This window comes from Brienomyrus brachyistius, chromosome 6, assembly GCF_023856365.1.
Source record: "Brienomyrus brachyistius isolate T26 chromosome 6, BBRACH_0.4, whole genome shotgun sequence".
NCBI lineage: Eukaryota > Metazoa > Chordata > Actinopteri > Osteoglossiformes > Mormyridae > Brienomyrus > Brienomyrus brachyistius.
Genome location: NC_064538.1, coordinates 23,419,568 through 23,434,187, shown reverse-complemented (window position 1 = coordinate 23,434,187; position 14,620 = coordinate 23,419,568). Strand labels below are relative to the sequence as shown.

The window sequence follows — 14,620 nt, the reverse complement described above, 5'->3', positions numbered from 1 at the left end:
ATTAATTAATACCAGTCACAGGTGGAGTTTCATAGGAACTCTCTCAGCTTTAACACCAGTTTGCATGTTATGATGGTATTAAAGCAGAGCTGAAGTTGTTGAACAGCATCTTGATGCACATGTTCTTCTTTTCTAAATGTCCCAGAGCAGTCTGCAGGGTGAGGGACATGGCATTGTCCACAGATCTGTTACACAGAGTCCAAACTGGAGGCAACCCATGGTTGAGTGGTGGTTGATGTGCCACATAACCAAGGTTCCCATACACTTCATGACTATGGAGGTTAAAGGGAAAGGTAGTCATTTAGGCTGGAAACACAGGCATGATTGACAGCACAAAGGCACTGTGCACAAAGATGGGGACTGGCTGAAGATGTCGACATTCACGCAAGACAACCACATAGCACATGCCTTCAGGATGCATGATGAGATGCTGTCAGGGTTTGGCAGTTTTGCAAGGGTTAACCCTTTTTGGTCTCCGACTCCTGTAGAGCGTCTCCGTCACGCCAAACTTATTTTGCATTTGTGGTGTATGTCTCCTGTGATGTGTCATTTTCACAGAGGATGGAGCGGGGAAATCAGCTAAGATAATGTGATTTGCAGGCTGTGGGAGTTCAGCTTCCTCCACCTACCTTTCTACACCTATACCTTCTCATATGATACCACCTACTTTCACATGAGTTTTTGGGAGTAGGAAAAAAACAGAAATGCTTTTGCTGGAGAATGAAACTGCATAAAATTGACGTTAAGGGATATTAGGACTTGTACCCTGTAAGTATTCATGCATAGTATTGTGAACCCAAAACCGGCTTGTGATTTTGTTTCATTTTAATGAACTGTTTTTTTTTATTGTTACATTACTCTGTGCACTGTGGGAATGAAGGTCACCTTGGTAACCTGTCCAGCATGCCTGTTCCATGGCTCCTTTGACCTGAGGCACAACCAAAGACTAAAAATGCAGCCTTTTTGCCAGCACCTTTAAAGTTACTGTTCCCATCTCTGCCCCTTTTATTGAAAAGGGACAGGGGCCTCCTCTGTACCTTGTTGGAGGTGGCAGACATTCACGCTGCCCCCTCCCCCCCCTCCTGGGGTGGTTTGTCAGAAGCAGCGGTAGGGGTGCCTCCTGTTGCTGAGAGCCGACTGTGCGCCGTCTACACCTTCCCTTTCAGAGACAGACCTTCGATCACGCTCATGCTCTGAAAACACTTCATCCTTCATCAGGCCTGTAACATCTTTATCAGCAGACAGAAGGCTTTCTGATCCCCCATCCCCTCCAGCTTCCTCATTTTCCTGATATCCCTTGGGAATTTTCACCTTTTTTAAAGTAGGAAACATTGAATTAATTAGACAGTGATTTTCACACTCTGTTGATAAATACTGTCAAGAAGGGTACTTAGGCTAAGCCAGAAGTGTCTTGCCTTTGTCTGTTCTATATGTGGCACATTTCTCATATGTCTTAATGCAGCTCACCCCTTTGCTCAGAATCATCAGGGTGAAGCAAATGTTGGGCACTAATGGCTGAGGCTTTTAGCAGCTTGCAGGATCAAATACCAACAGGAGTTCAAAGACATCAATATAGCGTTATAAAAAAAACAAAAAACTTAGTCTAGCTTCTCCCGTGGGTTTATTTCCTGGGGCTTTGAGGTTGTATATTATCAGCAAGGCACTAGCAGATTCATTAATACCACATCAAAATTATGGGGTCTTCATAATTAGTCTACATGTGTGCAGTATACTTAATTTCATTATTGATTACTTATTTATTGAGCACAGCCCCTAAGGGAAAAAATAGCCCTTAGCAATAGTTGCCGTTCCTCAGTGACTGGGGGTGGCTCTCTAGCTCGTTAGTTTGCTGTGTGTTACTAAGTCTGGGCTGGAGTATAAGAACGGAACTGAGAAACCAGCACAATGAAAATGGCCTGTGGACGCCACTATTTTGTCCCTCGGGGCGAGGGGTATGTTGTACCGCAGAGCAAACAGGCAACACCATACGTCCGCCCTCGTGCACCCAGCAGATGGTGCCTCATGAGGAGGTAGGGCAGTCATAGTGTGGGGGGAGGGGGTTGGAGGGTGGTTGAATTTGGCAGAATTCAGGAGGGACTTCATGGAAATAAGAAGTAAATTAAAAGCTCTTTCTTGAGCAGCTGGTGCCTGTCGCATGCCGGTTGAGTCGGGTGAAGCCTCAGGGCAGAAAAGCGGAGTTTGACTGCTGCACCCATGCAGTCATGCCATAGGATACCACTACAGGTGGGCTGAATTTCTCACAAAACCATATTAAGGGGGTCTGCTTTTCATCCGAGTCCATCAGTTTCTCACTGTCATCAGCCTAATGGAAGCAGTGGGAACACAGCCCCCAACCCCTCCTGTGAGCTTACGGGTGCTAAGGTTTGCAAGTAGAACATGCATAATTAAAACAAATGTCTTACTAGCCAAATAGGCTCAGTTGGGGGAAAATCTGATTCTCTCTCTCTCTTTTTTTTTTTTTTTTTTTGCACACTGGCTCTTGGAACCAAGTGTTCTAATGATAGTTCCATATTTATCATCCACTGTCAAAAGGCACCCATATTTAATTCATAGTTGTGTTTGTGACCTGTAATATATGCACCTGTGCACATTTATTTTCTTGAAGGAGTGTTCTGTTCCCTTCAGAGGATCAGGGAATTTGTTTTTGCACGTTGTGTCTACACTAAAGTTGTTGCAGCAGCATTGCAACAAAGCTTAGCATAGGTGGATGAAAACCCAGGTTTTAAGGTTCTGAGTTTTTCGAAGAGACGCTTTTAAGCACGATATCATAATGTCAGCTTGCAGCTGCCTCCACAGAGGTATGCGCTGCTCTTTGTAATATCTATCAGACGATGAATAAGAATAGGGTGAATAAGAGCAAACATGTAGAAGCATGGTTGAGGCTTCCTTCCTGTTGGTGCAGAGGGCTGGAACACCCTGGGTTATTAATTCCCATGTGGGGCCTGTGAGATGGCTATAGAAATGAAGCACAGTGGTGGCTGGGAACTGTGGCACACTTTTATTGCCGTTCCTTTCAGTGAAGTCAGCCGGATTACTGGAGGAGCAGTTTTGACTGTCCACCAGGAAGATTCCACCAAACCTGGCTTCCCCTGCACTTAGAAGTAAAGGAGGTCTGCAGAATGTGCAGCTTTATAATAAGTCTAAGTCAAGTGTCAAGTTAACAGTATCTAGTCTACAGCTTTTCTATTTCTAGCCTTTTTGTTTCTGTTTTATCTGGTTGTATGGATTTATTTTGTTACACCTTGCTTGCTATGCAATTGTCATCTCTGGTAATTGTCACCTGGGTCTGACTCCTGTGTACCACCTTGCATTTTACATACAAACAGGCTGTTTGCAGATCTGAGACCTGTGACTTGAATTGTCTTAACAAATGGTTCCTTAGTGTTGACCTTGCAAGCATATGTGTGGCCTGTGCTTTTATAGCCATCACAGGAACAACGATTCCTGTGAGCTTTGGATACGCTTGCAAATCTACACTGTGAGACAAGCACACAGCCAAAACAGATCCAGATGGTTATCTGCTTACCTGTACTTCTCTTAAACATGTGTAATCCCAGAAATGTTTAACATTCAAAAAAATTCACTGAAAACTCTACGGTGTTACTACATGTACTTTTTTTCCAAGTGAATTTGTAATTTATCAAAGACGGAAATTGTATCACTACAACCATGCATCGGATTTGTGCTTACAGAGCAGAGCTTTTTACCCTCTATAATTTATTTCTGCCCCCTTGCATTTTTTATACTGTCCTCATTCTTTGTGGGTTGGTTACTGCAAAGCTGAGATCCCTGTAGGAAGATGCACACAAAATAGTCTAATATGCATCACCGACATTTAGGAAAGGATTCTGGTGAATTTCACCTCTCTTTTGTGGATTAGAAAAGTTACCCCGCTACCGCATGCAGTCTCCACCTATCAGGGTATATCTGCTATAACCCTGTCTCCTCCATGTGTTGTAGAATATGTGGAGAACCTTGGTGATGGGAAGACTGAGGAGTTCAAGGAGAGCGAGCAGAAGAGGATCATGGCTCTACTGGAGAACTTCTAACCGTTCCCAGCCTTTCGTCTGTGCCCACAATTTGTAGGAGCGAATGCACATACAAAACTGTGGGGCTGGGGACCTATGGGAGCAAGCACAGTTGTTTAGTTATTGAAAAATAACTAAATCCAGCTCCAAGGACCCATTACATTGTTTTCTTCCTTTTTTGTTTTAAGAATTAATGAAATGATCAATGTTTTTTTTTCCAATTTCAGAATTAAAGAACGTTTAAAATAACTTCTTTGTTTGTGCTGCATTGCGTCAACTTCACTCAAAATCTGTACCACAATGTGCCAGTTGTTAAATCGGAAGAGTTTTAATCTGAGAATTTTCAATAACTAAGTAGGACCAGATTTATCTTTAGTTTGTTTTGCCCAAGTGAAAGGCAATATTAGAAAGCTGTTAAGTTACAGGAAAGGCTTTCATTTTCCGTGGTAAAGCAAAGTCTTACTAGAACGCATTGTCCGGATTTAGCAAAGCAAACTAGTCAGGTGATGTTTTCCATTATTTTTCATAATTTCACAACTGACTCTCATCGAAATGTCCTAGAATAGAAAAGTTGAGAAGATATGGTTGTCTGTTGCTATCCGTGAACTCTAACACGTCCTTCTCCCTATACTGCAAAATGACTGGGCCCTGCTTTTGGATCCCCCTCGGGTTCACCTGTTACTATTAAAACGCTGATGTGCTGTCAGCACCTCCTCCATTAGCCAAGTCTGCAAGCTGAGATCACTTAGTCTCTTTCTTGAACAGGCTGTCTTAGACACTTAGCACATGAAAGGCTTCTCATAACCCCGCCCTCTCCACGTGGACATCAGCACATGTCAGATTCAGTTTGGGCTGATCCTCCTGGTAGCTGCCCGAGGCTCAGAGCTGATACCTGGAGAAAATGAAGACTTATGAAAATGAAAGGAGTATTTAGTTTTCCTCTGGTCCAAGTTTTTGCATAGAAGACTAGGGAGACGACTGCACCAACCACAGTGGGAAATTTGGGCTTCCATTGGCCTAGGCCTGTTACCAAATCGCGATATTGGAAATGTATTGTGGGTAGTTTTTTGTACAGTAATCAGTATGGACCAGCATCGGTTAGTTCCTGTAATAGCTGGCTTTACTCTGTTAAGCATTTTCGCTGGATCACTGTATAAGTGCAAGATTAAGTTCTACCAGCTTGGTGTCAGGCAACCTTTCTAAGTGGATTTCTGAAGACACAGCTCCTCTCCTTTTTAATCACCTTTAATTGAATACTGATACAAGGCAAATGAGTCTGAGGGTTGAGCTCCCTCACTAATGTGTTCTGTTGTAGCAAGATTATGAGAAATGCGGTACCCAGGAAAATTACGCACTCCAAGGGGACCTGTGCTTTTGCCTAGCTGCTGTCTCAACAAATTCACACAGACAAATGACTTCACTTGCTGTTAGCTGGAATTTTTGGCTTATATATGACTTCTTCCCATCTATATATGCTGGCGGGGGGTGGGGTTGTATACGAAAACTTTTCAAAAGATGCTGCTTTGCTACCATAGCACAATTTATTAGATAGTCAATGGATTTTTCTGGTCTCCTGTCTAAACATGCTACCATATTGGTTTAATGATTATACCCAAGGTAGCATAGGCTAACATCTAAAAAATATAAGTCATTGAACAATACAACTTCATCATGTTGGATGCTTCTTATATATATTAAAATAACATTAAAACAGCTAGCTAAAATCTGCACTATGCAGCAAAACCTGCGTGATGAAAGTAAGATTTTTATATTACTCGCCAGCAGTCAAACTTTACATAACAAAGTAGCATAGATATCTGAGCTTAGAAAAATATAAAGATATTAACCCAAAATTGTATTATGCGCCTGCACAGAACTGCTTGATCGCATATTTTAATAAGTACCATGTTTCAACAGAACACCTGGTTGTGCATACACTCAAGTGATATCGTCTCAAATGAGTTAGCATGTTGGATGTGTTTCCAGCAACATACCTGTTTGATATGAGAGAGCTGACAAAGAATTTTGGTCTTACCAACTACCCTCTCTCTGGTGTTGGTGGAATATATTGGGAAATCAACATGTTCCCAAATTTCTGATTATGACTGGCTGTAACCATAATTAGCCATAACCAAATGACAGCCATGATTTCCATAATGTTATCTATGTTGAACATATACTTATGAGTTTACGTTCTGGCCACATCAAGAAATGTATTAATTTCTTTCATTGTGTGCTCCAAACCAAAAATGATGCAGCCAAACGACACATGATGAATATGTCTACTATTACAACCAACCCAGGAAGTAGGGATCATCCTCTGTGAACCTGCACTACACCTTACCTCCTCCCGCCCCTCCACCCCACTGACATGATCAACTGCAGCAAGTTGTCTTATAATTCAGCAAAAATATTCTAGTTCTAATCTGGTTGTTTTGTTTTCTTGGGTCTAAATGCAGCTTATTACACATTTTAAAGTAGGATTCAGTGGATAACATCAGAGTGGATTTACTTCTAAATCTTCAGAGAGGTTTTTGTATATTATTGTTTACTTTTATTTAAAAAGATTATTTTCAGGCATAATGTTTACTACAAAGTACACGTTGTTCACATGTAGTAAATATTTCTTTCATATAATTTCAGTTTGGGTCATACTGTTATTAATTTTTAAAGCCTCAAATTCTTTGGCTGTTTTTAATATGGCCATTTCCGTGACCAAGTTTGACATCCATGATCAACGTTGTCATGAATTGGTCTTTATTTGTGCAGTAATGTATCCTCACACCTGCATAAGGAATATTATGAATAATTTTTAAAGGAATCCTTCAGACATCTGCTGTGTGTTTATATCACAGCTGGGAATCAGCTTGGATTTATGTTCCCAGGTTCACCCCCCCCCCCCCATTAGTTTGACAATTCCTCAGTAGTAGTTGTACACTGCAAGGCAAAGAGACAGAACACATGACAAGGACTCTGAACTGTGGTGCCTGCCACTCACCACCCATACAGAATTTTACTCACTTATGAAATGACGCATCAAATTGTAAAAATAATAAACACCCCATTACCACAGACAAAACCTTTAATAATGACTGTCTTGCAGTGCATGATAGGTATGAAAAGACAGCATTCCAGCTGCCATCTTTGTAACGTCATTTAGCACAAATCTCTATGAACTGATGCGGTTAGTTTTTTATATTGTAGATTTTGATTATATGTTAAATAATTCATTTTTAGAGAGATTGCTTATAATGCTTGGACCTCTACAGTTATTCTATAGTAATAGTCAAGTACAACAGACCATTGATTTCTGGGATCCTAACAGGTATGCTTTTATTCTAGTTACCAAGGAGACTAGACTCCAAATGCTGATTAAATCAGAGCTGAATTTATTCTAACGGTTTTAAGAGTTCCTATTGTGATTGTAACAGCTGTGAAATTGCTGTCGTGATGTGGACGCTCTGGCGTACTGTTAAACTTCTACATGGAGGGTGAATACGTACATTCAAGGACAACTTCTCCATAGCGACCCTGTCAAGAGTGCTCGAGTTATCCAAGCGGTAATCATGGTTGTTGGTCACTTCATTGCGCTCATGGCCTGGTGGCCCATAGCCACCTGCAGTCTAACATCTGCTGCAAGGAACCCCAGTGCTCCTTTGTCTTAATTCTAGGAATGTGTGGCCCGATTTGCCAGCCCAGTTGGCGCTATTCTGGAGGGCGCAGCACACAACTGTAATCACTGATCGTGGCAGTTGCATATTAGTGGTGCTTGTACAGCAATTAAACAGCTGAAAGGTCACGGAATAAATTTCTTTCCAAATGAATGATTTGGACACAGTACCTTAGTTTTGTTAATTGTCATCCATCCAACATCTAACCACTCATCCTGGTCAGAGTTGTTCTGCGGTTATTCATCTAATTGCTATATAATAATAATAAAAAACAATAATGGACGAATAGGCTGTCGATCTATAACGTTCTATTTAACTGTTTTATTTATAACCTATGATAACAGTTCTTACTCCCTACCCCCTATCAACTGCAACCACAATTTGTCAAACACTCTATCATTTATCACTATCACTATTTATCACTGATTAAATCAGGGGGGCGGCATGGTGGTGCAGTGGTTAGCACTGTCGCCTCACACCTCTGGGACCCGGGTTCGAGTCTCCGCCTGGGTCACATGTGTGCGGAGTTTGCATGTTCTCCCCGTGTCGTCGTGGGGTTTCCTCCGGGTACTCCGGTTTCCCCCCACAGTCCAAAAACATGCTGAGGCTAATTGGAGTTGCTGAATTGCCCGTAGGTGTGCATGTGTGAGTGAATGGTGTGTGAGTGTGCCCTGTGATGGGCTGGCCCCCCATCCTGGGTTGTTCCCTGCCTCGTGCCCATTGATTCCGGGATAGGCTCCGGACCCCCCACGACCCAATAGGATAAGCGGTTTGGAAAATGGATGGATGGATGGATTAAATCAGGCCGATTATCCGACAGTTGTTCAGTACCGTATAAATCGTCTCTTAACGCCTCAGTTTATATTTGATTGAGAAGTTTCCTAAACGCGTCTTTGGTATTGAAACTGAGTTTGTGTCGCATAAAGAAAATGTTGTATCTTTAGTGCGATCGGTTATTCTGGCTTTATTTTTCACGAAGCAACACGCATCGTTTTATGGTGCACTCGGTTGGAAGCATCCTCGCATTTCTTTTATTTGCCCTGTCTCTTTCCTTCTTTGCCTTTATAGTGCAGCTCATTTTGGCGTCTATATTGACTATGCATGATCAAGACAATGTTCTTAAGACTGTCTATTATTAACAGTTATTTTGATTAATTGCATTTTTTCTTCACCTAATTAAAATATACACTGTCGTCACTAGAGCGTCAAGTGGAATACAGTTGGTCATTTAAGTATGTTCTATGTTAGTAAATCTAATATAATCCGAATGTGAAATTATTCGGTGTTCTGAAATTATTTGGTAGTACTTTATCAATTATTTGCATTTTTTCAACAGACAAACAATATGCTATCTTTATAGAGCAACTAATGTGATTCTAGTTTATCAGTTACCAATTATAATTCGCGAGGGCGATCACAACAGCAGAACAGGCACTTTTAAGAATGAATATGAGGCTATATTTACACATGTAAATCAAGTTTTTCAGGCGTTTCAAGGGTTAATGCTGTGTCCTGCTTTATCTGACGTTTCCAGTCATTTAACGATTATATTTCTTAATATTTCCTGTTTAAATATACTCTTATAGCTTTAAGAATTACTGCCTTGTAAAACTTTAATGAATAAATCACTTGCTTAGATCCCTCCGCCTAATTGATATTCCCATTTGCCAGCTTGGGCGCTCCCCCTTTTCTCTTTCAGAAGCGGTCTCCTTCCGCCGCAGTTAGGAAACCCGCAGAACTGAGCACCGCTCAGCTGGGAAACCGCGCTTAGCGAAACCAGGCGCTTCTTATGTTTAACCTGCATCTGGAGTGATTTTTCTGCAAATCTGAGGGAGAAAGGAAAGTGTCGAGGAAGTCAAGTGGATTTTTAAATACCTCCTCCGCCCCATGTGAGAGAGTGGCAAAGAATACTGGAATTTTAAACAAAAAGACCATGGGATCCTTTGGGGTGATAATAGGAATTTTACATTATATGGGACTCTACGTCCAATTTAGTGTTTCCTCGAGACAAGGTGGACACGGTGGCGAGATAGAGAACCGTATCTCTGGAAACGGTAGGTTGGATGCTGTTTGCCTGAAAATGAACACGAACAGAATATGTAGATGCGCAGGAGGTTCTTGTCCGTGAACCGCAGCTAAGCGATGGAGTGATAAAAACTGTGAACGGGGGCGCAGAGGCAGGGTCTCTGTCATTATGTCTTTGTATTGCAAAGGTGCGGGCTGTGTATCCTGCATCTTTACCTGGAAATTGACCACAATGAAAGGAGAACACGGTTGCCCAGCATCCCGATGAAGCTCAGTCCAGATGCTAACATTTTAACCATTATCATTTTAAGTATGTCCCTCACCAATAAGTTCGTTACCTTATAATATTGACTCCAGTTTTATATGGCAATTCAAACTGCGACAAAGCGTTACCTTTTTGTTAGTACCACATTTAAATAAATTGTACGATTGTAATATATTGGCACTTTTAAAACGATATATTACTTTTAATGCACTAAAGCCGGCTACTGACTTTAATTTTATTTTTCGATATAACCCTGAAACGTAATGCAAAGTTGGTTTCAGTATCGGTGTACCATTGTTTAAAATTATATAAGTCTTTGCTTTTTTCGACCATGGATGTAAGTAGATTATGATAAACTACTTCAAACTTTATCTCGTTAAGTTAATTTGGGTTTTAGTAAGCTACCCCGCTGTCGGCAGTCGCCCAGACCGTAAAACTCGTGAAATGAACGAGTATAGCCGACACACTAGAGACGTAGTAGACGCTGCTGTTTGGACAATGCAGTGTATAACGTTTAAAAGACTTGTTCTATGAGGATCTCAAACTTTCTTTAAAAGCCGCAGGCATTCACGTAAAATCGAATCCAGCTGGCATAGGCCTGAATGAAGAACGTATATAAACTTGAGATTAACTGCTTATTATGAGTTAATCATTGCGAGATTGTTCTCGTAACTACACACCAGAGAATATTAATTCGGAATGGCATGCTAATACAGAAATAATTGAAAATAGGAAATCAGTAATAAAATTCCCCGATTGCATTTTATTTTGTTGAACGCTAGGCATCATACATTTAATAAAAAAAATTATCAGTTGCCATATACAGTTTTCGTGTTAAATGCTGTTTTGTATTATAATGTATGGTCAGATCTGTAATGGTGTTGTTTTAATCTTAGTTATATATTTCGCTATACAAGTAGCCTTTGCGTTTGTATCTGCATATATATTAATATATAATGTTCCAGACAGAACGTTTTCTTCTTTTTTTTTTTTTTCGGGGGGGGGGGGGGGATTGGACTGAGTTAGGAGTGAGTTTGACTGGAATGGAGATAAATGTCCAAAGCCACTTTTCAGTTGGAAACTGAATAAAAATGTCTTACTATGACCGCAGCTCATCTTCTTCATCCACAGCTATGACCGTAGCTCATCTTCTTCATCCATCCATCTTCCAAACTGCTTATCCTACTGAGTCGCGGGAGGTCCGGAGCCTATCCCGGAAGTAATGGGCACGAGGCAGGGAACAACCCAGGATGGGGGGCCAGCCCATCGCAGGGCACACTCACACACCATTGACACACACATATATTCCTACGGGCAACTCCAATTAGCCTCAGCATGTCTTTGGACTGTGGGGGGAAACTGGAGTACCCAGAGGAAACATCTTCATCCACAGCTCTGAAAACTTGGCCTAGCCTTGTAAGACCTAATAATAGACCTAAAACATAGGGTTGCAGAGGGGTGGAAGCAAGTTTAGTTTTTTCTCTGTGATTTTTTTAACCAAGTTTCTTGAAGTTTCAAACAGTTAATGCCTCCCTACAATAGCAGTTGTCCCAGTGCCTCATGAAGAAGCTAACATGGTCAGTTGACTGGTGTACAATATTTTTGTCACTGCTGGACTGATTAACTGAACCAACTACTATCATTTCTATTGCTGTTTCCACATGGAATGGTGTTAGCAAGTTAACAAATATGTTGGACTCTGTCAGGTGGTGATCCCCCCCCCCCCCCCATTTGAATTCAATAAGACCATCCTCTCTCCCAGTTTCCAATTGTCAGTCAGTGTAGAAACCTGCACTGACCATACTAATGCTGTGAGAGTGATTCATTGCAAAGTAAAACTACCTCAGCTTTCATGATGATGGAAAAGATGAAGAAAGTTTTTCATTGTGGAAAGCTAGATTGGAACTTGCTGTTAAAGCCCTGTGAGGGTACTCAGGCTGAAAATGTAGCAACTATTCTTCCGAGAAGTTTAAGCATGGATACTCTGGCATATTAGTTGTCTTTACCGTCAGCCGCACAACAGAAATATGAGCTGAATATTACAAAACTCAACGATGTTTTTGGGAGAAAATAGTTTTTGACGCATTTTCAAACTTCTGTTAATGCAAGATCATGTATGCCTAAAGAGCCATTAGAAATTTTTGCCGTTGAGATCATGCGACTGGTGCTATAAGCTTTTCTAAGTTATGGTGAACCTGTTTTTGCCATGGAGTTTCTTGGTGATTCATTCCTGGTATATTATATGTGTTTGCAGTTGTAGAAGACACTGCTGTCTAATTTTCTTAGATACTGACTCTGAGATGTGAGTAGTGAGAAGTGCTACTCAGTCAATTTTTCTCGGATGGGACTTCTTGCAGAAACATCCAGAAGTCATTGACCTAGGAGAAAAGCACTTGAAACTTTGAAAATGGACAGTTCTGATGCTGTTCAGCTCACAGACTGCCCTTTTCAAATGCATTGCTGTGACTCTTGCATTTATGATTGTTCCTTTATTACCCAGATGAATATCTTAGTCAAAATTCAGTGGCTGTAGGTGAGCCAGATCATACATCTAATTGCACTTGTGTCATAGAACCTAAGCCTCACAACATATCGGATATTGGGTCCCTTGGTGGCATGCACCTTGACTCTTGTCAAGAAAGGTGTAGTATGTGAGCATGTGATGAACCCTACACATGACTGACTGTTGCTGGTTCAGAACCACGGATCTATCAAGTTGGTATTGCAAGGTTGCGCTAGATCCATAGGACAAAGCAAAAATTGCTTTTATGATTGAGTCTCCCTTATGCTACTTTAAAGTCTTACCAATCCTCCACCGACCTTTCAGGGATTGATGGAGCTGGTTCTCCATGGCCTCCATTGGAATGGTTTAATTAACCATGATAATGTGCTTGTCTTTAGACTTTTTCTAATCACTTGGAAAGCCTTGAAGACTTCTTCAGTCATTTCTGTCCCACTGGCTTCAAGCTCAAGGCCATTTTGCTTGTAGGTAATCCTTTTGGAACATGTTGTTTCCAGCCAAGGGTATGGGTGCAAGGCAGGAATGGGTTGCCAACTCATTGCAGGGCACACTCACACTAGGGTTGCAAAGGGATGGAAAATTTCCAGTAAATTTCCAAAAACTTTCCATGGAATGTAGGGTTGCAAAGAGCCGGAAAGTTTCCGGTATATTTCTGCAAAGTTTTCAGAAACTTTCCATGGAAAGTAAGGTTGCAATGGGGTGGAAAATTTCCAGAAACTTTCCATGGGAGGTTAAGCTAAGGAACTTTGGAAATATTGAATTCTGTGGAACTCTGCGTAAGCTGTAAGATACAGCAAAGTATACAACTGTATAAATAATACAACATAGAATATGGCTTATGAGCAGTGCGTTTTGATGCAGATGACTATTTTGGGATGTTTCTATGCACACATTCTCACAAACACTTGGTTACACTGTGATATCACTATTAATGCCATCAAGATGTTTTTTTTCTTAACTTGACCAACTCGAACACCGATGGACTCTGTTGAATTTTTGTTACTTGTACCTCGACCAAAATCTTGGAAGTCAACCCTTCTTTATTAAACTTGTATGGGTCAAAGCGCATTCAACTCTACCAATTTTGTAGAAGAAAATCTAGAAACAACTCAACATACATCTTGGAACACGACAAAACAAAGCAGACCTGCTAAAACCTGTACGGATCAAGACCAAAGCATGTGAGTGGAGTGGGAGAGGAAGGATTTCGGCCAGAGCGTGAGCAAGCGTGGAGCATCATGTTTGGAAAAATAAACTTGAGCGTCACCCGCTCACATCTTGAAATCATTTCTGCTTGAATGTGGATTTGGCTGCTCAGTTAGACAGGCTACAGTTTAAACTAAAATTAAAATACAATTCAGATTGTTTCTTTTGTAGAGTGAGCAGTGAGTGATTTCATTGGAGCGGGGTTCAAACTGACTGGAGCTGCTATGAGCGGGGAAGCAGGGGGAGCATATTGCTCTGTGAGTGTTGAGCGGAAATTGTCATCACTCCGCTCTGCTCACATGCTCTGATCAAGACATGTATCCCCTGCCAAACTTTAATGCTTCCATCCCTCCTTCTCTCCATCTGCCTCTTCCATTATGCTATCAGCTCACCTCAATATAAGTAAAGTGCTTATAAATTGTCATTTATTTCATGTTTACTGCTTTTGTACGTGTGCTTTTTCATGTATAGTAGTTTTATATTGATTTTTAATTCTTTTTATCATTAGGTAGGTTGGTAGGTTTAAATAGGCAATCATTTGGGGGCCTGGAACGGATCAAATTCATTTATATTATTGCTTATGGGGAATTTCACCTTGGACCTTCGACCACAATGTAATTCATCCAGCCTTCTGGAATGAATTAAGTTCATATTCCAAGGTACCACTATATTCTCATTAATTCTCATATTTTCTTATTCATTTCCATGGAATGTTTCCAACATTGAAAATTCCCAGAATTTTGCAGCCCTACAACACACCTATGCACAATTTGGTAACGCATGTGGTCTACACTTGCCCAAATTCAAGAGCAGAATGAACGAGTTATAGCTTATGCAAGTCATGTACTCACACCATCACAGCAAATGCAACAATGCCCTCTGC

General features: G+C 41.0%; 2 protein-coding genes across 3 annotated transcripts in view; both read left to right on the top strand.

The window, feature by feature from the left end:
- Window positions 1–4,298, top strand: part of ctnnbl1 (catenin, beta like 1) — a 59,912-nt gene extending 55,614 nt beyond the window's left edge. Inside the window, exon 16 of the mRNA XM_049018031.1 lies at window positions 3,982–4,298. Within this exon, the coding sequence (XP_048873988.1) occupies window positions 3,982–4,070 (89 nt within the window). The 3' untranslated portion in view covers window positions 4,071–4,298. The remainder of the gene's footprint in view (window positions 1–3,981) is intronic.
- A 5,148-nt stretch (window positions 4,299–9,446) lies between these two features.
- The window catches only part of LOC125745334 (V-set and transmembrane domain-containing protein 2-like protein), a 41,956-nt gene continuing 36,782 nt past the window's right edge, over window positions 9,447–14,620 (top strand). For both annotated transcript variants that reach the window (XM_049018089.1, XM_049018087.1), the window contains exon 1: window positions 9,447–9,774. In XM_049018089.1, coding sequence (XP_048874046.1) covers window positions 9,654–9,774 — 121 coding nt within the window. In that variant the 5' untranslated portion in view covers window positions 9,447–9,653. The remainder of the gene's footprint in view (window positions 9,775–14,620) is intronic.